This window comes from Myxocyprinus asiaticus, chromosome 32, assembly GCF_019703515.2.
Source record: "Myxocyprinus asiaticus isolate MX2 ecotype Aquarium Trade chromosome 32, UBuf_Myxa_2, whole genome shotgun sequence".
Lineage (NCBI taxonomy): Eukaryota > Metazoa > Chordata > Actinopteri > Cypriniformes > Catostomidae > Myxocyprinus > Myxocyprinus asiaticus.
Genome location: NC_059375.1, coordinates 4,424,460 through 4,444,307, shown reverse-complemented (window position 1 = coordinate 4,444,307; position 19,848 = coordinate 4,424,460). Strand labels below are relative to the sequence as shown.

The following is a 19,848-nucleotide window of genomic DNA, read 5'->3' as shown; positions in this document are numbered from 1 at the left end:
AGAAGAAGGGGGAAAAAAACAAACAAAAAAACGGTAGTTTCCAGAAAGCAGCAGGACGTTCCTGGAACCAAAACTTGTTTGCTGTGATCATGATGTACTCTCCCATTTTAACAGTATTCAGTATTATCACAGAGCACTGATATCTCTCTCTCTCTCTCTCTCTCTCTCTCTCTCTCTCTCTCTCTCTCTCTCTCTCTCTCTCACTCTCTCACTCATTTTATTTTTTATTTTCCTTCAGAATTATTTAAATAAGTAAATATTGATGTCCTTTTTATTGGACAGTAGTTCTGGAAAGGCGGGGTCAACATAGACACTGCTTAGGACAGCTCGCGCAACTCGCCTCAGTCGAGTCAAGCAGAATTTGCGTTTGGCGTGATCGTGTTCAGACAGATTTTCATTGTTTAGCATGATCGACATTTATTAACCCGCAGTTTCACGACTGTGTAACCAACTGAGCGCTTAGAAGAATAAAGTAGAAAAGCACCGCGTAGACGAGTCTGAATTAGATTTCTTGACATTGTAGGGCATCTAAACTTTGAGAAGGTGATGTCAGTGTAGGATTACTGTGTGCGATGGAGACGAGCCGCTGTAAGATCGTGGTGGTCGGAGACATGCAGTGTGGAAAAACGGCTTTATTACATGTTTTTGCCAAGGACTCGTATCCAGAGGTTGGTAGAAACGATTTTAGGACATGAAATAAGATGGCAAAAGTTTGGCCATTTGATTAAATTCTGTATTATAGGAATAATATTTTTTAAAATAATATGTATCGTTTTGAATACGGTGTTTACTTAAGATGAGCGTCAAAACATGGAGTGTCGTTATTAACTGATTGAGGATAAGGCTTCTCTTTATCTCGATGTTGCCACTGTTTCTCCTTTGTGAAGTTCTCAATAATAAATACTCTGTTATTAAATGGCAGAAATTGTATTTAATGATCTGTTCTGAAATGTTTGTTTCAGAAATATGTCCCAACAGTTTTTGAAAACTACACGGCTAGTTTTGAAATCGACAAACAGCGAATCGAGCTCACTATGTGGGACACGTCAGGTAAGAGATTACAACTTGAGCGCATATGGGGCAAGTTGTCACAATGGGAACCTAGTGTTTATGGCACTGATTCTGATTTGAGAACAATACCTTTAACTGAAATATGAAAATACCATTTAAATGAAAAAGCATTCTTCTGCAGCATATGACCTAATATTTAAAATGCTATTTTCAGCTAAATTTAAACAGTAAAAAAAATTATGAAACACAAAACATTTAGTAAACATGGAAAAGCTAACATACAAAAATAACAAACCATGTTTTTGTGGATAAAAGAAACTGTAGTTAATACATTTTATAAAACTACAACACAAAAATACAAGACAACTTAAACCAACCTGACACATACGTAAATACTTACAGTATTTGTGTGTGTGTGTGTGTGTGTGTGTGTGTGTGTTAGATATAAATAAAATAGCCTACTCCTGTCCTGAGAACATAGTTCAGCCTTTCAGTTATAATCACCCTTCCTTATATAGCCGACTCTTTTGTCAGTAAGATTTTATTGTGTTCACTCATTTACCCACCTGCTATAGCAAAAATACAATGATATTAGAGTATTTTAGTTTGGACGATTGAATCACAAAAATATTTGTAATTTGAGACAGTCTTGAACAAAATGTTTAAAACCAACATACAAAACCACTGCTACAGAAAACACAAATACTTTATACACGTATACATGTGCAATTGGACTTTTACCTCAAAATCTTATACTAACTAAGAATTAGCGCTTGTGATTGGTTTCACACGTGACAACTAGCCCACAACTTCCCTAGATCTACAAAAGTTGGTGAGTGGAAATGATTATTTATGAATATTAGGCGCTTTAAATATAGGAGACATCTGGCCTGTTTGAGGAAGTTGGCATTGTTTCAACGTGTATATCAGTTGTTTTAATACTTTTTGGGCTTACTGTATTTGCATATCTAGAAAGGTTTTTGTTTTGAAGGTTTTGTTGAGGTGTTTCATTAATTTCTCCTGAAATTGTACTGAAATGAAATGTTTTAGCATATAACCCATGTGAGTTTGTGTTTAGTTTTTGCATGTGATGGTTTTGGGAAACAGGTTCAGCAACTTACTGCTGCACATGAAGGTGTGGCCTCATCAGCTGACCAATCAGATCCAACTAGTTTGGCTGAGTAATGCATTCCACAGTGATGTGCAGCCCATGTTGTTTCCTAGGAAGTGTTTTGACTATGCTGTTGTTTACTTAATCTAATCTATTCATTATCATTATGTGTAAAAATTTGAATATCTAACATAAAAATGCACATTCAAATGCAAAACCTGTGCATTGAAATTTTTGGATATGTCCCAAGCACTGACAATGACTTCAGACCAATCACATTCTTGCTTTAAAAAAAGTATAGATGCAGCGCAACAAATACAGTAAAACAGAAAGCATTTGTATCAAGATGCGTTTTTAAAGGCTGAAGTTCTTTTTGGCTTGACAAGGCATCTAAAAAACACAAAGCTCCTGCACGAGATGCAGAATAAACTCCGAAATGCGGCGAAACCGTCAAAGACGTCCGTCTAGCATATGTTTAAATCGAAAAACAACAAAAGGTGGTGGTCTTTGGCCATTGCATCTTGCTCTCTTAAAAGAATTTCTCAGATTAAGCAATGGGTTTTAAAACGTCAGGACAGGAGTTCAGTTTAGAAATGTGAATCTTGAGATCCTCACGTTCCCTGGGCTCAGAATCTGAGACGTTTCACCATCAAGTTCAGCCGAAAACCACTACTTCCTTAGAATATTATTACCAATACATACTGTAACTGTAATGAATAAAAAATACTGTGGTATCGCCATTTTAATGAAGCTTGAATCTGAGGTAGTACTGTGGCACCAGTGCAACATGTCTTTCATTGCAATGAAAAAAAAAAGTCCGGTCATTCACGTCCGGAACAAGTCTAATTATCCTTTATTAAAATTTGTGTCTACAATTCTACTAAGAGACTTCAGCACTACAGAGTGTTTAAGAATCATAAGCATTCAGTATTATCATACAAGATTACTTGTACACATAAACACCCCCTCAGGTCATAATTACGACTGGGAAACACCGAGATAATTTTGATTCCTGAGTTTGCCAGTTGAGAGGAGACATAAACTATCAACATAGTGAGAAAGCATACGGTTCTGTGTCAGTGTCAAAATAAGAGTTCCCCAAGAAACATGCAAGAATGAAACTGGCGTCCTCCATGTGTTCTCTCCGACAACAAAACACTTGAATGTGACACTCATTTCTGCAACTTCAGAAGTGGGAAGTGGGATAATTCTGATGGCAGCATCACTTCACAATCGTTCGGACTGGATTTCTACCACACTACAGCTGAGGAACAGAGTTAAACTCGCAGTGTCAGCATTACCGTTCATCACTGCGACATACGTAGGTAATCACACTTGCTTAGTCTCTCTCTCTCTCTCTCACACACACACACACACACACACACACACACACACACACACACATCCTTGTTATTCCAATAACTTGTTAGAAATAGCCCAAGCCGTCATTACTAGTTCTAAGGTGACATTTTTAAATGAGATAAGGAGGCTTGGACACATCTTTTGAACTAGCAATGGCAATTTGTGGCATAAAGGTGTGGTCACATTATCTTTGCCCAGTGAAAATTCACAAGCAAAGAAGGTGTGTCAGAAGTTAATCATGCGTGAAACCAGCAGAAAAAACGAATTGCCAAGCAGCCTCTTTTTTTAATGCTGCACTTTATGTGAAATGAAGTTAAAAAGAAACTCGCCCCTAGAATGATGTCCTTATCCATTGTGAATATTCAGTGTAGCTGTGTATGAAGCACCGCCCACACAGAGGTCACACTGCCAAACAAAGCAACCTCCTGTCGGTCAACACGCCGAATTCGCCTGTCAAAGTTCACCAAACTTTAACTCCACGCAAACCCGCAAGGGGCCATCAGTCTTTAAGGCAAGAAAAGCCACCAAAAAGTCTTGTCTCAAACTAAAGCTCATTGGCTTCGAAAGGGAGAGATGTCAGTGAACGAGAAATATGAGTAAGTGTATGGAGGTGAACGGAGTGATTCGTTCACTTTAAAGATTCATTCAAAAAGACCAATTCATTCATGAACGAAACATCACTAATGCTAACATAGTACTGTCTACCGAACTGTCTACTGACGTTTTCCTTGTTTTACTTAACATTTGAGAATGTAAACTAGCTAAATCGTTTTTATTATTATTATTTTATTTTATGCACTTTATTTTAAAAATCAAATGCACTTTTTTTAACAGCCAGGAATGTTCTTGCAATAATATTTCACAGTGCTGCTTGTTCATGTGTTCATGCTTGTGGACTAAGGAAACAACGTCAGTTTAAAAATCTGGTGACATAAAAAATTTGAATTTAAATCAAATTTTGATAGTATTTAAGGTAAAAATGTCAATGTAGTTTCTCAACCCTGTTGACAGCCCCAGCGTAAACCAGTGATCATGAGTCTATTTACATACTATTGTATATCAGGGCCCAGTAAGGAAAGAATTAAGAGTAAGTGATTGTGTTTATGCTATTCAGAACAGTTATGTTAACAGAAATAATTTGAATTGGTTGTGTTTGTGTATAAACAGCTTTTGGCATGATCATGTCATGATAATTTCTTTCTCCTGTGTAACACAAAAGAAGATTTTAGCAGTGTTCACACTGCTCTTTTCCAAGCACTGAAATTGAATAGGCACAGTCACTGTTTATCTCCAAAAATGACAAAAAGTACTATAAAAGTATCAGATCTCAAATATTTTGCGAATGCACCATGACGGTTGCAAGACACTTGGAAGTCTTTGCCAAATTTAGAAATACTGATGTCAAACCTGCCTGGGCATCTTCATGTGCCATATTTGAAATTAGCTACACTAACACAAATGAGTACATTATTAAAACTAGTTAGACAACTGTTTGTTCACACAACTATACATTTACATTTATGCATTTGGCAGACACTTATTCAAAACCTTATTCAAGGTTTACAGTTTTACATTTTTTGTTATCAGTTTGTGTGTTCCCTGGGAATCGAACCTATGACCTTGGCATTGTGAGCAACATGCTCTACCATGCAAATTGTAAAATGACAGAATCTGCAGACACATTTAGAAGTCAAATGGATTATAATATAGTAAAGACTGGTGGTCAGCTGTCTGGATAGGTCTCATGAGACGCAGGGTACAGTACAGCTGTACACAGTAGCACTGTACAACATGCGCATAAAATGTGTTGCATGCCTCACATAATCCAGACCTGAAGAGCAACTATTTCTGCATTTGTGGTCCTAAAAAACAGTTTGAAAAATACCATTGCCATTCAGCAGTGTTTTCTTAAACAGTATGTTTTGTTTCCTGTAAAAAAAAATATCTTAATTTTAAGGATTTATCAAAAAATCCACTGTTTTAAAATGACTTGAGAAGCAAGACTGCATAACTTAGGTTAGATTTAGGTTTACATCAATCAAAAATAATTTGCCAAAGGGGTCAGAATAATAGGCTACACTATATTCAAGATATATTCTCTGAAAACACATCCTACTATCTTATAAAATAATGTTTTCCAGGAAAATTGTTTAAAGGCTGTTTAAATATTTTTACACTAAAACAAGACAAAGATTAAGAAATTATTTTTTAGCAGCAGTCAGTGTATATCTTCTAGGCACGTGACATTTACAGTCTGCATTATTATTTATTTTTAGTTTCTCATACCATTAAACACGATAGTATCACGTGACTGAAAGGTGAAATACATTTGCTAATTATAGGATTTTTAGGATGAAATCTGTGCAAAGTTTTATACATGAGGCCCCTTTCATGGAATTGTGATTAATTCCATGATGATTTGAAATTCAAACGTTTGAGATGCTCCAAAACCTGATCACATGCACTTGTAACCCCACACACCAGATGCATGCTGATCTGTTATTAATTCATGAGGTTTTTGAGCCCTATCAGACATTTCTCAGCTCTTAAGAGCCACACCAGACAGAGAAAGATCACCTTGACCTACAGTAGTCTTACATACTATTTGATCTCAGTCCCCCTAAATTATCTGTAGCACTGCAATCAGCATGCAAACCTTTTACACAGTGGCAACACTGCACTAGTTTGAAGTGTGAGACTGCTTTGGTGGTTTTTCCCACCTATAAAGACTGACTATAGTGCAAGCCAGTAGCAAAGAAGTGCAGGCTTTGAAGGAGCATATCATTGGTTTGAACCACTGAACAAGTCAGTGATTTTGATTTAAGTCTCACAAGATAATTTGTGAACGAGCGAGGAGGATCAGCATCTGTTGACCAACTGAAAGAGAGAATGCATGTTGTTGTTGTTGTTAACAAGGAGAGAAAGGGGCTGGATGAATTATGAGTAAAAGTGACTGATGACATTATATGGAATCAGGATGTAGTTGAAACGTATAATTTTTTAGGCTAATATTTTTGTCTTTTTTGTATAACTTGATGGTCATGCACAGCAATTCACAAAATGATAGATATTCTTTGTTTTCATTTGTGGGGAAATGCTTATGATGCTTAAACACTCTGCTGAAGTTTTTTAGTAGACACACAGATTTTAATTAAGTATAATTAGACTTGTTTCGGTTGTGAAAGACTGCATTTCGAAATGATTTAATGACTCATTCAAAACACATAAAAGACATTCAGTTGTTGCAACCTGCTTGTGTAAAGTTGTAAAATACGAATAAATGAACAAATCTGAACTTATCTTTTTTATACAGTATATATATATTTTACCAGCTTCGTCTGTTGAAATTAAAATCTCTTTTCAGAGTGATTTTCTCTTTTAAATGGATTCAGAAGAATCGAGTCACAAGTTAATGACAAGGAAACATCATCTGGAATAATGTACTCCCGAAATAACGACCAAGTTAAAATGGACATTTATTGTAATAATAGGTTTTTGTGGTGTTTGATATAACTTTAATGTATTGAAGTTGCAAAATTATTGATTCATGTTCAACAATTTTTGTTAAAATTTGGCCAAAAAAAAAAAAAAAAGAATAAATGAATTAGGATGAAATGTGTTGCCAATAAGTAGACAGTTACGATGATGTATGATCAAATCAAATCAAATCCCTTTATTGTAACTCCAACTATATACACAAGTGCCACAGTGGGTGAAAGTCTTGGGTGCAGTTCCAAGCAACATAGCAGTATGACAATTACAATAAACATTTGATTTACACATAACACAATTTACACATCGTTACACAACACAATATACACCTAATAATATACAATATACAGTATACACAAAATAAGACTATATACAATAAAAATAATATACAGTATACTCTGCGCCATCTTGAAGCTGTATCCATCTTGAAGTCTGTGTTTATGTCTAAATGCTTATAATAGAAAATTATAATATTCTGATTGAAAATTTGCTGGCAAGCTTAATTGATTTAAATGAAAGACATGAAAAATACCCCATCTGGGTTGTGTATTATGTAGGTTCCCTGAATAAGAGTCAGTAGCTGATGCTATGTGAACTCTTGTCAGCAAGGCTTGATTAACTTTTTAGCTCACCAGCCACTGTGGGTACAGGTGTTCAAAAGTCATTAGCCACTCATCATTTTCACTAGCCAAAATCCTTCTCCCCACAAAAAGTGATAAAGGTAAATGGAGACTTTTAACTGCATGCATTTGTTTGCACATATTATTTGAACGAGAATTATATGAGTTTAGCAGGACACAGGCTTAATGATTTAAATCATCTTATGGAATATCTGAAATCAAATATGATTGGTCAGAACTGAAGTATGATAGAACAGGAGGAATTACATTTTAGTAAGGGTAATGATGGTGTGTAGACTGAAAAGTCTTGTAATTTATGTTGGTACATGCCACAGTGATGTTTCCTCTTTTCCTCATCAGTGCTGTTTAACATAGAGACTGTCTAGCCAGTTGAGATGTTTGACTTCCTTCAAAGCGCTGTAATGTAGAACAATCTGTGTAAAATTTTAATAGGTTGCATTAGTTCCCTATCGATTCAGTTCTCTCCACATTGCCGTAAGCACTATGGGGAAGTCCTTCTAGACGACCTTGTTGAAACCTTATACAATCCCGCCAATCCTCTGATTGGCAGTGGTGTCTGAGCACCGCCCCTTCAGGCGCACAGTTGGCCTATATAAGTGGGCGCTCAGTCACCGTTTCTTCAGAATTTTCTTCCTTCAAGACTGCGAACTTCGTCTTCTTCTTGGAACCCTTTCTGCTTCGCCATCGATATACACTTACAGCAGACAGAACTTCTTAGCGAGACGCAGACAGGACGACTCATCACAGGTGAAGACGCTTTCAGTGAACAGGTTCTTTGCTTCTGCCGCTTGTCGTTCATCAGCGTGGCGTTTCAACAAAGACTCCTACCTGCTACCCACAGTGCTCCAGCTGGAGTACTGTAACTTTTTATTTTTATATTTTCTCCCCTTTTTCTCCCAAATTTGGAATGCCCAATTCCCAATGCATTCTAAGTCCTCGTAGTGGCTTAGTGACTCATCTCAATCTGGGTGGCGGAGTACGAATCTCAGTTGCCTCCACGTCTGAGACCGTCAGCCCGCGCATCTTATCATGTGGCTTGTTGAGCGCGTTACCACAGAGACATAGCACGTGTGGAGACTTCACGCCATCCACCGTGGCATCCACACACAACTCACCACGCGCCCCACTGAGAGCGGACCACATTATAGCGACCACGAGGAGGTTACCCCATGTGACTCTACCCTCCCTAGCAACCGGGCCAATTTGGTTGCTTAGGAGACCTGGCTGGAGTCAATCAGCATGCCCTGGGATTCGTCCTCATGAGCTCCAGGGGTGGTAGTCAGCGTCTTTGCTTGCTGAGCTAACCAGGCCCCCCTGTATCCTTTTTATATATACAATATTAACTAAAAGAGCTGCTTGCATGATACGCACCTTTTTAAAGATGTTGTTCCACAACGTTTTCCTATGAGAACGGCACATCCCGCCACCAGATGAGCACGAGAGCTGTTCACTGCCTGGGCCGTGCCCACGCACAAGCAGCTCTCATGGAGACAGACTGCCCTCACTGCGAGGGCATGAATCTCCGGACGTTGCGCTCTAGGATCGTCCTCGTTCTGAGGGAAGATCCAGCCTCTCGCGCCCTCCCACCTAGGGGAGAATCTCATGCCGGCACAAGACCTGTGAGCCCCCCGAACTTTCGGTCTAACATCCTCACATGTGCAATATGCACATGAGCTCCGGCCCTCTATTGGAGCACACAGCCTCATTTTTTTTTGGTAGCTCTGATGATGGGGATGATGCTGTGTCACTCGTAGCTTCAGGCGAGTGGTTCATGGAGGCACCCCCAGCGAGGGTGAAGAGCGTGCACACAGCACAGACAAGGAGCTTCTTTGCATCCTCACAAGGGTGGTTGAAGAGCTTGGTCTTGAGTGGTCCCCTCCAGAAGAGCCAGAAAATTCTCGCCTCTCAGGCCATCGGCCCAACCCTAACACTCCTCGACACCCCAGTGTCACCCGACGGCTTTTCAGAGTGCTATATCACAGCGCAATGTTCTGAAGGGCAAGTAGCACTTCCCCTTTCCCGGCACGCTCCTGATCTAATTCCGGTCAGCGCCCGGCAAAGAATCCATCTGAAAGCTACTACTGAGCCATCAGTAAAGCCACGCAAACCGTGGCCCAGGTGTAATCACCCGCCATCTCAGCACGAAAAACGCTCTGACAGAAAAACTCTGGCCAGACAACAGAAACTTTACTGACATGCCCAGCCCGGTGAAGAGGAGCTCGCCATTATTCATGGCCCAGAGCTGAAGAAGGCTCGATTCAAGGCACACAGTTTTTCTCCCCTCTTCCCCAATACTGTTCATCAGGAATGGGACATTGTTCAAATGCCTGTTGTACAAACACAGTATGCTCACACAAAAGAAAGAGCCATTTCCTCTTCACGTATCATGCACCCCACACATTATGCTCAACCGCTTCCCTATGCTAAGCGCCGCTCTATCTCTTATAGTGTGTGAATCAATAAGCCCGTTGTCCTGCTGCACGAACGCGTGGCGAGCCCTAACGGGTGTGTCAGACTGAGTGTTAAAAATGATCAAGCATGGTTATACGATTCAGTTTGTACGCCGGCCACCTCGTTTCACCAGCGTTTTGCAATCTGTGGTCCGGCCACAGGATGCGCCAGTGTTTCACAGTCTCCTCGCAAAAAACGCTGTAGAGACTGTCCCAGATTGCGACGCATACAGCAGGACTTACAGCCGTTATTTTCTCGTTCTGAAGAAGAATGACAGGCATTGGCCCATTCTAGATCGCGAAGCTCCCATTCAAAATGTTAACTCAGAAACAGATCTTATCGCACATCCGTCCTCAGGACTGGTTTGCATCAATAGATCTGAAGGACGCATACTTGCATGTACTAATTGCACCATGTCACTTCTGGTTTTTGAGATTCGCATTCGAGGGAACTGCGTATCAATTCAAAGTTCTTGCTTTCAGTCGGTCTCTGGCTCCCCACACGTTCACGAAATGTATCGATGTGGCGCTCCCCTCGTTGAAAATGAATGGTGTGCGTGTTTTGAAATACTTCGACGATTGGTTATCACTAGCCCAATTAGAGGCACTACTGAGCGAACACATAGACTTTCTGCTTTGCCATCTGAAAAATCTGGGTCTGAATGTCAACTGGGCGAAAAACACATGTTTCTCCATCCAGCAAATCTTCTGTTTAGGAGTTTGTCTCGACTCCGTGAGCATGCGCATGCACCTCACTTTGGCTGTCTCTGGGCCTTCAATAACCTCATCCTTGTCCAGGGACTATTTTGACTGTTTAGGATTTTATTTTTTATTTTACAAAGTACTTTTGCTGCCAATGTGGAAATTTATAATAACTATTCCATAAAACAAACAAACAAAAAAAGCACATTTCTTATATCAGTTCATAGCCATGCTGACTACTGACACCATGTAATTTATTATTGTCCGGACATTTGCTGGAAAGGAAATGCCGAGACCGGACATCTTTGAACTTTATTTGAATACCCCTGGTCTATACAGTGCACTTGAATTGTGACCAGAACTCAAAAAGCTCCAAAAAGGAGATACAGTCAGCATAAAATAATTCATAAGACTCCAGTGGTTTAATCAATAGTCCCTTTCACACATACAGCCTTTTCCAGAAAATTCACAGCAATTTTCAGGTTATGTGTGAACATGACCCTATTGAAAATACTGGTAAATTTTGCACTGGCAATTTGCCCTAATAAGAAGTTGTATCATTACTTGTAGCTAAATTTCCATATTGATGGTATGTGTGAACAGCACATATGGTACATTTACCAGTTAAGGTGATTTTCCTGTAATTTACCTGGTTGCATGTGTGAACAGGGCTAATGTCTTGTGAAGCAATCCAGTTGGTTTTGGGTGAGAACAGACTAAAATGTAACTCATTTTTCACTGTACAACTAGCCATTGCAGTCTCTAGGCACTATCATGATTTCAAGATCGATTACACTTCCTAGTGCTTGACGCATGCGCAGAGCGCTAGATGGTGCTATAAGAAGTGTAATCGAGCTTGAAATCATGGTCGCCAAGGAGACTGCTGTCAAGATGAACAGTGAAAAAGGAGTTATATTTTGGTCTGTTCTCACCCAAAACCAACTGGATCACTTTGTTTTGAGACACCATTATTTCAGGATGACCAGAGCAACATTTCAGAGGCAATGATTGGTCCGCTGGTTAGTCCAGTGATGAATTATTCAGTCACATGACTGATGTGCACATCTTGTATTCCTAATAAATTCAGTAGGAGTTTATTCAGTAAATGTGTTTCCATCATAGTTAATGTGCATTTCTCAAACAGCATGATGGTGCGAATTTACCATTGTGAATTCAACGACAAATCTTTCCATAGAAAGTAAACTTATTGTGGAATGCACATCAGTAATGGCAATTACACTTAAATGTGTTGTAAACATTGTCAATAACAGTTTCCACATAAATTAAATATTGAAATAAACAACATATAAATACTTCTTGTATGGTCTTGTCAGTGCTTTACTCGCTCAAATTATAAACAACTTTACAGCTCAAATAATACAAAAGTTTAAAAAAAATATATATATATATTTGTATTTTATCCCCTTTTTCTCCCAATTTGGAATGCCCAATTCCCACTACTTAGTAGGTCCTCCTGGTGGTGCAGTTACTCACCTCAATCCGGGTGGTGGAGGACAAGTCTCAGTTGCCTCAGCTTCTGAGACGGTCAATCCACGCATCTTACCACGTGGCTCGTTGTGCATGACACCGCAGAGACTCACAACTCGGCAGGCTCAAGCTACTCTCCGATATCCACGCTCAATTTACCACGTGCCCCATTGAGAGCGAGAACCCCTAATCGTGACCACGAGGAGGTTACCCCATGTGTCTATACCCTCCCTAGCAACCGGGCCAATTTGGTTGCTTAGGAGACCTGGCTGAAGTTCGAATTTACGACTCCAGGGGTGGTAGTCAGCGTCTTTACTCGCTGAGCTACCCAGGCCCCCAATACACAAGTTTTAATGTTTTTATACAATTATAAGCTTCACATTTCTGCTTTTAAACCCTCCAAATATTGGCCCCATTCAGTTCCATTGTAAGTGCCTCATTGTAACCTTAAATCAACATTGTCACAAATGCTGTCGATTGAGCTTAATTTAACCAAGAATATTCCCTTTAATGACATGCTAGCTTTCATGGCTATTTTCATGGTGAAATCCAGGTTGAAATATATAAACGGATAAAACAACAAAAACCTATCGGTATATTAGATGTCATATCTGTGAATTCGGAAATGCAGCCGATAATGGCAGTACTGTTACGTATGCAGTTTAAGTACTTCTGTGTATTATTGGTTAAGACTCGGTAGCATGCCGGCCATCATTAGTGAAGAAAGGAGCACAAAGAGTGATGCCTAGCAATAATAATAGTGTGAGAAAGGGGGCTTAGTTTGCACCGATGGAGATTTGCTCATTCTTTTTGTGGGTAAGAATATAATAGATGAAATAATGCACATGTGCAGACATTCAGTATACAGTCTGTTGGATGACATTTAAAAGGGAGGTGTCTTAAACTCAAATAGAACCTCTTGGTTGATAATCTATTTGAAACATGAAATTAATTTAGCTTTATGTATAACTCAGTAGATTATTCTCCAGACATCATTGTCTGTAATTCTATTAATTCAATAGTATTTTCATGAATCAACTTCTATAGAAGTAATGCCTGTAAAGAGGAAGAAACCTAGAGAGAAACAAATGCAAAAGTGTATTGTATGATACGAATTAAAGTCTGTGTATGTGTTCCTGACAGGCTCCTCCTACTATGATAATGTGCGTCCACTGGCCTATACGGACTCAGACGCCATTCTCATCTGCTTTGACATCAGTCGACCAGACACACTAGACAGTGTACTAAAAAAGGTAAACACACAGCATAAAGTATGCTGGGTAAGAGTTAGTACATAAACGAGCAGAGATCTGACTGATGTACAGTGTACAGAGCCAAATCAAATATGATGAAGTTTGGTCATGAGATGTGCAATATTTGATTTTATTCCTTTAAAATGTTGCTTTGAGCTTCCCAAAAGCATATTTGATAACCTCTACAAACATGGAAACCATAGAAGTACCATGGAAACCATAGTTTCTGCCCAAAATACCATCGTTACTACACGTATTGTTACTACAATAACACCGTGGTAACTTGGTATTAGTCCGGAAAAGACAGAAATATTCTGTAAGATTCTTACACAATTTGAAGGTGATGCCAGATGATTTTAAAGGTTTATAGTCAGCCTAGTAACAATAATAGCAGTAACTATGTTATTTTCATTTATTTAAATCATTATACTTGTATAGCGCTTTTCACAATACACATCATTTCAAATCAGTTTTACAGAACGTCATGCCCTTTAATGTCTTAAATGTGTAAAAGTCCACAGTGAGCAGCTTAGATAATCATAATGTAGTGTCTTTAAGCCTCCAGTGAGCAAGCCAAAGGGGACTATGACAAGGAAAACCTCCATAAGATGTTAGATAGCATACTGGATGCGTCTGGCGGATGACATGGCGCGTTCTAATATTTGAAACAATTATTTTTTATGATGGTCCGGAGGCTGCTCAAAATTCTGCAGCACAATGGAGCTCAGCTCATTATGTAAGGTCAAAGATTATTTACTCTAGCCATCACTGGATGAAACATTGTGTATATGCATCTTTCATATAGCCTACATACAGAGAAATTGCATAGTAATTTATAATAGTTCAGTTTGTGCAGTTACACCAGTTTCATACACTAACCTGCAAACTCATCAGTGTCACTTTGTTTATTCTTGAACAAGTACAAAAACCTTCATAACATTTGTGTGTATGGGACTAGATCCACAGTTTGGACTTGTTTGCCTTGTCCTACACGCGACCAGCTTCAGTAAATGTTATATCACCCTCTTGTGGTCTCCCAACGCTATTACGCTAGACTTCATTAAACAGAATGCCAAATGACAGTGAATTGGAAAGCATGCAAATTAGCCTTTTAATTTAAATGTCGGCTAATGTTAATATATCGATATTCAAAAAATGTATCAATATATCGATATTTTATGACATGCCTACATATTATCCATACAAAATATTATGTGACAAGCTCAAAACGTAAGCCAAGGGAAATTTTGTCATAATAATTTAATCTTCACGAATTTCATCTACACCTGGGCACAGCAGAATGGCTGAAAAGTGTGAAGTGTAGTAGTGTAAAAAAAAAAAATATATATATATATATACACTTTTTTTTATGGCACTTGATCTTTTATGTTGTTTTTGTATGTTATTGTATTTTATTCTATGGCGATTTTTAAAATGTATTTAAGTTACTATTCATTCAGTTCATTAAAGGTAAAGTTTGGAGGCTTTCATCATTGCTCTCTCTCTCTGCAGTGGCTGGGCAAGAGTCAGGAGTTTTGTCCCAGTGCTAAAATAGTGTTAGTGGGCTGTAAACTGGACAAGCGGACGGATCTCCACACACTGCGAGAGCTTTCCAAACACACACTCATACCAGTTACACATGAACAGGTGAGCTGTTCTTTCACCTACAATATAAGGACAGCCCAAGTGAACTCCTAACCTCACAACAATTGATATAGCTTTAAACGGCTTAACAAAAATTATTTATTTATCCCAAGGGATTTTTTTGTGAGGGTCAAATTTAGGGGTAGGGTAAATAAAATATTGCTTGCTATTATCTAAAAAGTCAATGGAAAGCCTCATAATGATATGCACTAATGGAACACCTGTATAATCAGTAAATGATGGAGGATAAACCTCCTTACAGATAACTCATTTAAATAAAACCCAGATGTGATGTTTAACAAAATGAAAAGTAATTTGTACTCTTTGCGTTGTGAAACCGAATCATCAACGGAAATATCACCCAAGAGTGAAAAGCCTTCATTTATAGATGCGAACACCAGCAGAGGGCTTTGCACAGGCCAGCATCTCTTTGCGATTACATCCATAAAGTGTGAGGAAAGTTGTATTATTTAATCACAGCAAGTGTGAGTTCATATTTGCATTTCTCGTGTGTTTTGATACAGTTTAAAAGAACAGAAATGAGTGAGTGAGACGAGAAAAGAGCGCTGTTGCATAAATCGTTATAATCAAGCGCAGCTCGTCTATATGGGCATGTAGGGCAGAGCCTCGCCTAAATATTCATCCACTTGAAAACATAGATCCATTCTATAAACTGCCAATAATGTCATTTGTTTGCCTGTAAATGTCTTAAAAATGCTGACATATGTATTTAAAGCAGGCCTAGTATAAGTTTTTATCCTATTTTTAAGTCGTAAAGTAGCTGAAATCTCCGTTACACAGTGTTTGATATAGATATTCAAGCATGTGGGGCAGAGAGTCTACTGCCCTCCCGAACTCCACAGCACCCCTCAGTTTTTCCAATGCACATCTGTGGTCAAATATGGTACTGCAATGAGCCCTCATTGAGACCCATTGGGGCAGAAATTAATATGCCCATAAACATAGTGCCAAACCAAATGTAACTTTAGAATTAGTGCACGCCAGCAGTGTGACAGATCGTGAACATGGCGAGCACTATCAATGAACGTGTGTGTGTAACAGCATGTCGTTTCTATTACAAATTCAACAAGTCAACATTTTAAGATAAAGTGTTCTTATTTAGAATATTAGAAATATAATTTATTATATTAGTAATATTAAACATGTTCTTAGGTTGCCGCCTTGTGGACACCACATATTGTGTCAGCACATCTGGGTTTGAATAATGAGTTGAATAATGTTAAAATAAATGAAGAATCTGCCCCACCTATATCTGTGGTCACAAGCCACTACTGGTTATTATCCACACAAATGATCCAACCTCATAATTACACATAGGCCTATTTTATAGTTTTCTTGGATATGAATGCGTCAACAACAAAAAAATGTGATTCATCTCAATTTCAATCGATTGATAAGCAGAATTGTATTTTATAAAATGTGTGTGTGTGTGTTTATGAAGGCTAGTAAATAGAGTAGTGACCTGATGATCTGTACTCTAGTTTTGTGGAGCTCTATTAATATTTGATCATGTATGTAAGCTTGTAATGGTTGCACACACACACACTATGCTTCAGGCCACAGATATTGTGCTGCTGGAAAAATTTTGGCTATGAAATGCATATATGGAGAATTGTTAGTGATACTGCAATAAATACGCTTGATCGTTGGGGAAAAGATGCATTATTAAACACTACAGATGTAAATGCAGTGTAGATGCCTTCTCTCTATATACACCGATGAGCCAAAACATTGACCACTCACAGGTGAAGTGAATAACGTTGATCATCTCCAAACAAGGCCACATGTCAAGGTCTGGGTAGATTAGACCGTAAGAGAACAATCAGTTCTAGTAGTCAACATGTTGAAAGCAGGAGAAATGGGCAGGAGTAAAGACCTGAGTGACTTGACAAGGGCCAAATTGTTATGGTCAGATGACTGGGTCAGAGCATCTCTGAAACGGCAAGGCTTGTGGGGTGCTCCCGGTCAGCAGTGGGGAGTACCTACCGGCAGTGGTCCGAGGAGAGACAAACCACAAACTGGCGACATGGTGTTGGGCGCCCAAGGCTCATCGATGCACGAGGGCAACAAAGGCTATCCCTTCTGGTCCGAACCGCCAGAAAGTGTACTGTGGCACAAGACACAGAACATTTTAATGATGGTTATGGGAGGAATGTGTCACAACACACAGTGCATTGCACCCTGCTGCGTATGGGGCTGCGTAGACGCAGACTGGTCAGTGTGCCATGTTGTCCCCTGTCTACTGTCAAAAGCGCATACAATGGGCACGCGAGCGTCGGAACTGGACCTAGGAGCAGTGGAAGATGGTCGCCTGGTCCGATGAGTCCTGTTTCTTTTACATCACGTGGATGGCCGTGCACGTGTGCGCCGTTTACCTGGGGAAGTGATGGCACCAGGATGCACTATGGGAAGACAACAAGATGGTGGAGGGAGTGCGATGCTCAGGGCATTGTTCTGCTGGGAAACCCTGGGTCTGGCCATTCATGTGGATGTCAATTAGACACATGCCACCTACCTAAACATAGTTGCAGACCAGGTACACCCCTTCATGGCAATGGCATTCCCTGATGGCGGTGGCCTCTTTCAGTGGGATAATGCGCCCTGCCACACTGCACACATTGTTCGGGAATGATTTGAGGAACATGATGAAGAGTTCAAGGTGTAGCCCTGGCCTCCAAATTCCCCAGATCTCAATCCGATTGAGCATCTGTGGGATGTGTTGGACCAACAAGTCCGATCCAGACAGCTCCACCTCTCAACTTACAGGACTTGAAGGATCTGCTGCTAATGTCTTGGTGCTAGATACCACCGCACACCTTCAGGCATCTTGTAGAGTCCATGCCTGGGCAGGTCGGATCTGTTTTGGCGGCACGCGGAGGACCAACAGCATATTAGGCAGGTTGTCATAATGCTTTGGCTCATCAGTGTATATACAAGATAAGACTTGGGCAATTAATTATAATATGCTTAAATTTAAGGCATAAATTTAATTCAAATTACAGCTTAAAACAGCAAAAACAAATACAATTTTAATAAGGTCATATTACACAAATTAGCTGGTGGTTGATCTTGAAAAAAATCTAGCCATAGAGTTGTTAGCTTTTTTTTTTTTTTTTTTATCATTAAAAATGTTATTTGAGGTGTATTCAGTCACACACACACAAAAGTTAATTTAAATAATTGTGTGTTAATATTTGGATACATTAACAAGCCTACCAACCTGATAAAAGTAGCATTTATTTTTCAATAAAATCATTATAACATAAAACATGTTCATTGTGCATGAACACCCTGTTTTCCCATGGCACACCTAAAGTCTTGTTCCTAACACTGTTGTTCTGAAGCCATACCATACCTTTGTGTGAGACCCAAGTTTACATCATTGTTCTTTGAAAAATGTTCTGATGATGGGAATGATGGTAAGCTGTGCTCATTTGCAGGGTGCGTCTCTGGCCAGGCAGATTGGAGCAGTGGCGTACACAGAGTGCACGTCCAGATACTCTGAAAACAGTGTTCGTGATGTGTTTCATGTAACTACAGTCGCCTCCGTCACCGGAATACAACATCCAGCTATGAAGCGTTACAACTCTTGCCTCAAACAAGTTCCCCAGCATCCTCAATGCCAAGAGATCCTGGACTGTCCAAATGCCATCCGGAAAGTCAGATCCAAGAGCTGCACGCTGATGTAGGACATGATGTAAACAGGCTTATCTTATTGTGCAACAAGTGCATAAGGAACTTGTTTAGAGATGCTGTTTAAATTCTACCTGATTGGGTGATATGCTTATGATGTCTTTTTATGGGGACATCTAAAGATCTCATGGAAGGACCATAAAAAAAGATTAATTTTTAAATATTTAAGATAAAATAATTACATTTTTAAAGACCATTAAAAGACAATTGTGTGATTGAAAGGAGGATCTAACCTACAATTACACTTTATGCCCAGAGACACACTTTTTATTTTTATTTAAATATTATGAAGTTTGCACAATTAGGAAATGCACAAACATTTTAAGGAAACATTTTAATAATTAATGTAAAAAGAATTATTTTATGTTTACCAACATTTTAACACAAAATATTAAGCCTTTTTAAATCTGTAAGAAGCAATTATTTGAGATATTTTATGCTTTTGATTTTATTAGGAAAAATAATATGGAAGAATACTTCTATGTACTTTGTTTAGCTTTTACAAGCATTTGTGATTGTTAACAGTATTTTGGTCTTCCTGCAATAAAGACAAATCAATACATTAATATCATTATGACTTTTGACATGTATCAAAGATAAAGGTGAGAAAGCAAAGTTGTTGTGTGTGATATAATGGGACATTATGTGTTACACTAAATAAAAAATAAAATACCTTTTTTTTTTTTTTTTAAGATTTATGCATTTCAATTTCATAACAAAAGTCCATCAAATTGATGTGTACTTAAAATATTTCGTTTTTAAATTTTTTTTTTTTTATTGTTATTAAAGATTACTCAATTCAATTTGATGAAAATTTATGAAATTTAAATGTGTAAATCTTAGAATTATTTTTGAATTCTTTTCTGTTTATAATAAAAGGTAAGAACTTTTCTTGGAACCTATCCAAACTTGGTACCCAATGCAGTAATGAAGATGCAAAACAAGTAATGTTTATTTGTAGCAATGCGAATATTAATACA

The 19,848-nt window shown here is 38.7% G+C and overlaps 1 protein-coding gene across 2 annotated transcripts; it reads left to right on the top strand.

Annotated features, from left to right (window-relative positions):
- Window positions 1–275: 275 nt before the first annotated feature.
- On the top strand, window positions 276–19,499 carry LOC127423018 (rho-related GTP-binding protein RhoN-like). Of its 2 annotated transcripts, XM_051666989.1 has the most exons (6): window positions 276–668; window positions 963–1,050; window positions 3,313–3,447; window positions 13,401–13,510; window positions 15,023–15,157; window positions 18,616–19,499. In XM_051666989.1, exons 1-6 carry the CDS (start codon window positions 573–575, stop codon window positions 18,862–18,864), a joined length of 813 nt encoding a protein of 270 aa, XP_051522949.1. In that variant the 5' UTR covers window positions 276–572; the 3' UTR covers window positions 18,865–19,499. The 2 variants fall into 2 exon arrangements, with proteins under 2 accessions (XP_051522949.1, XP_051522950.1); XM_051666990.1 differs by lacking the exon at window positions 3,313–3,447 and having other exon boundaries at window positions 292–668.
- The last annotated feature ends 349 nt before the right edge of the window (window positions 19,500–19,848 follow it).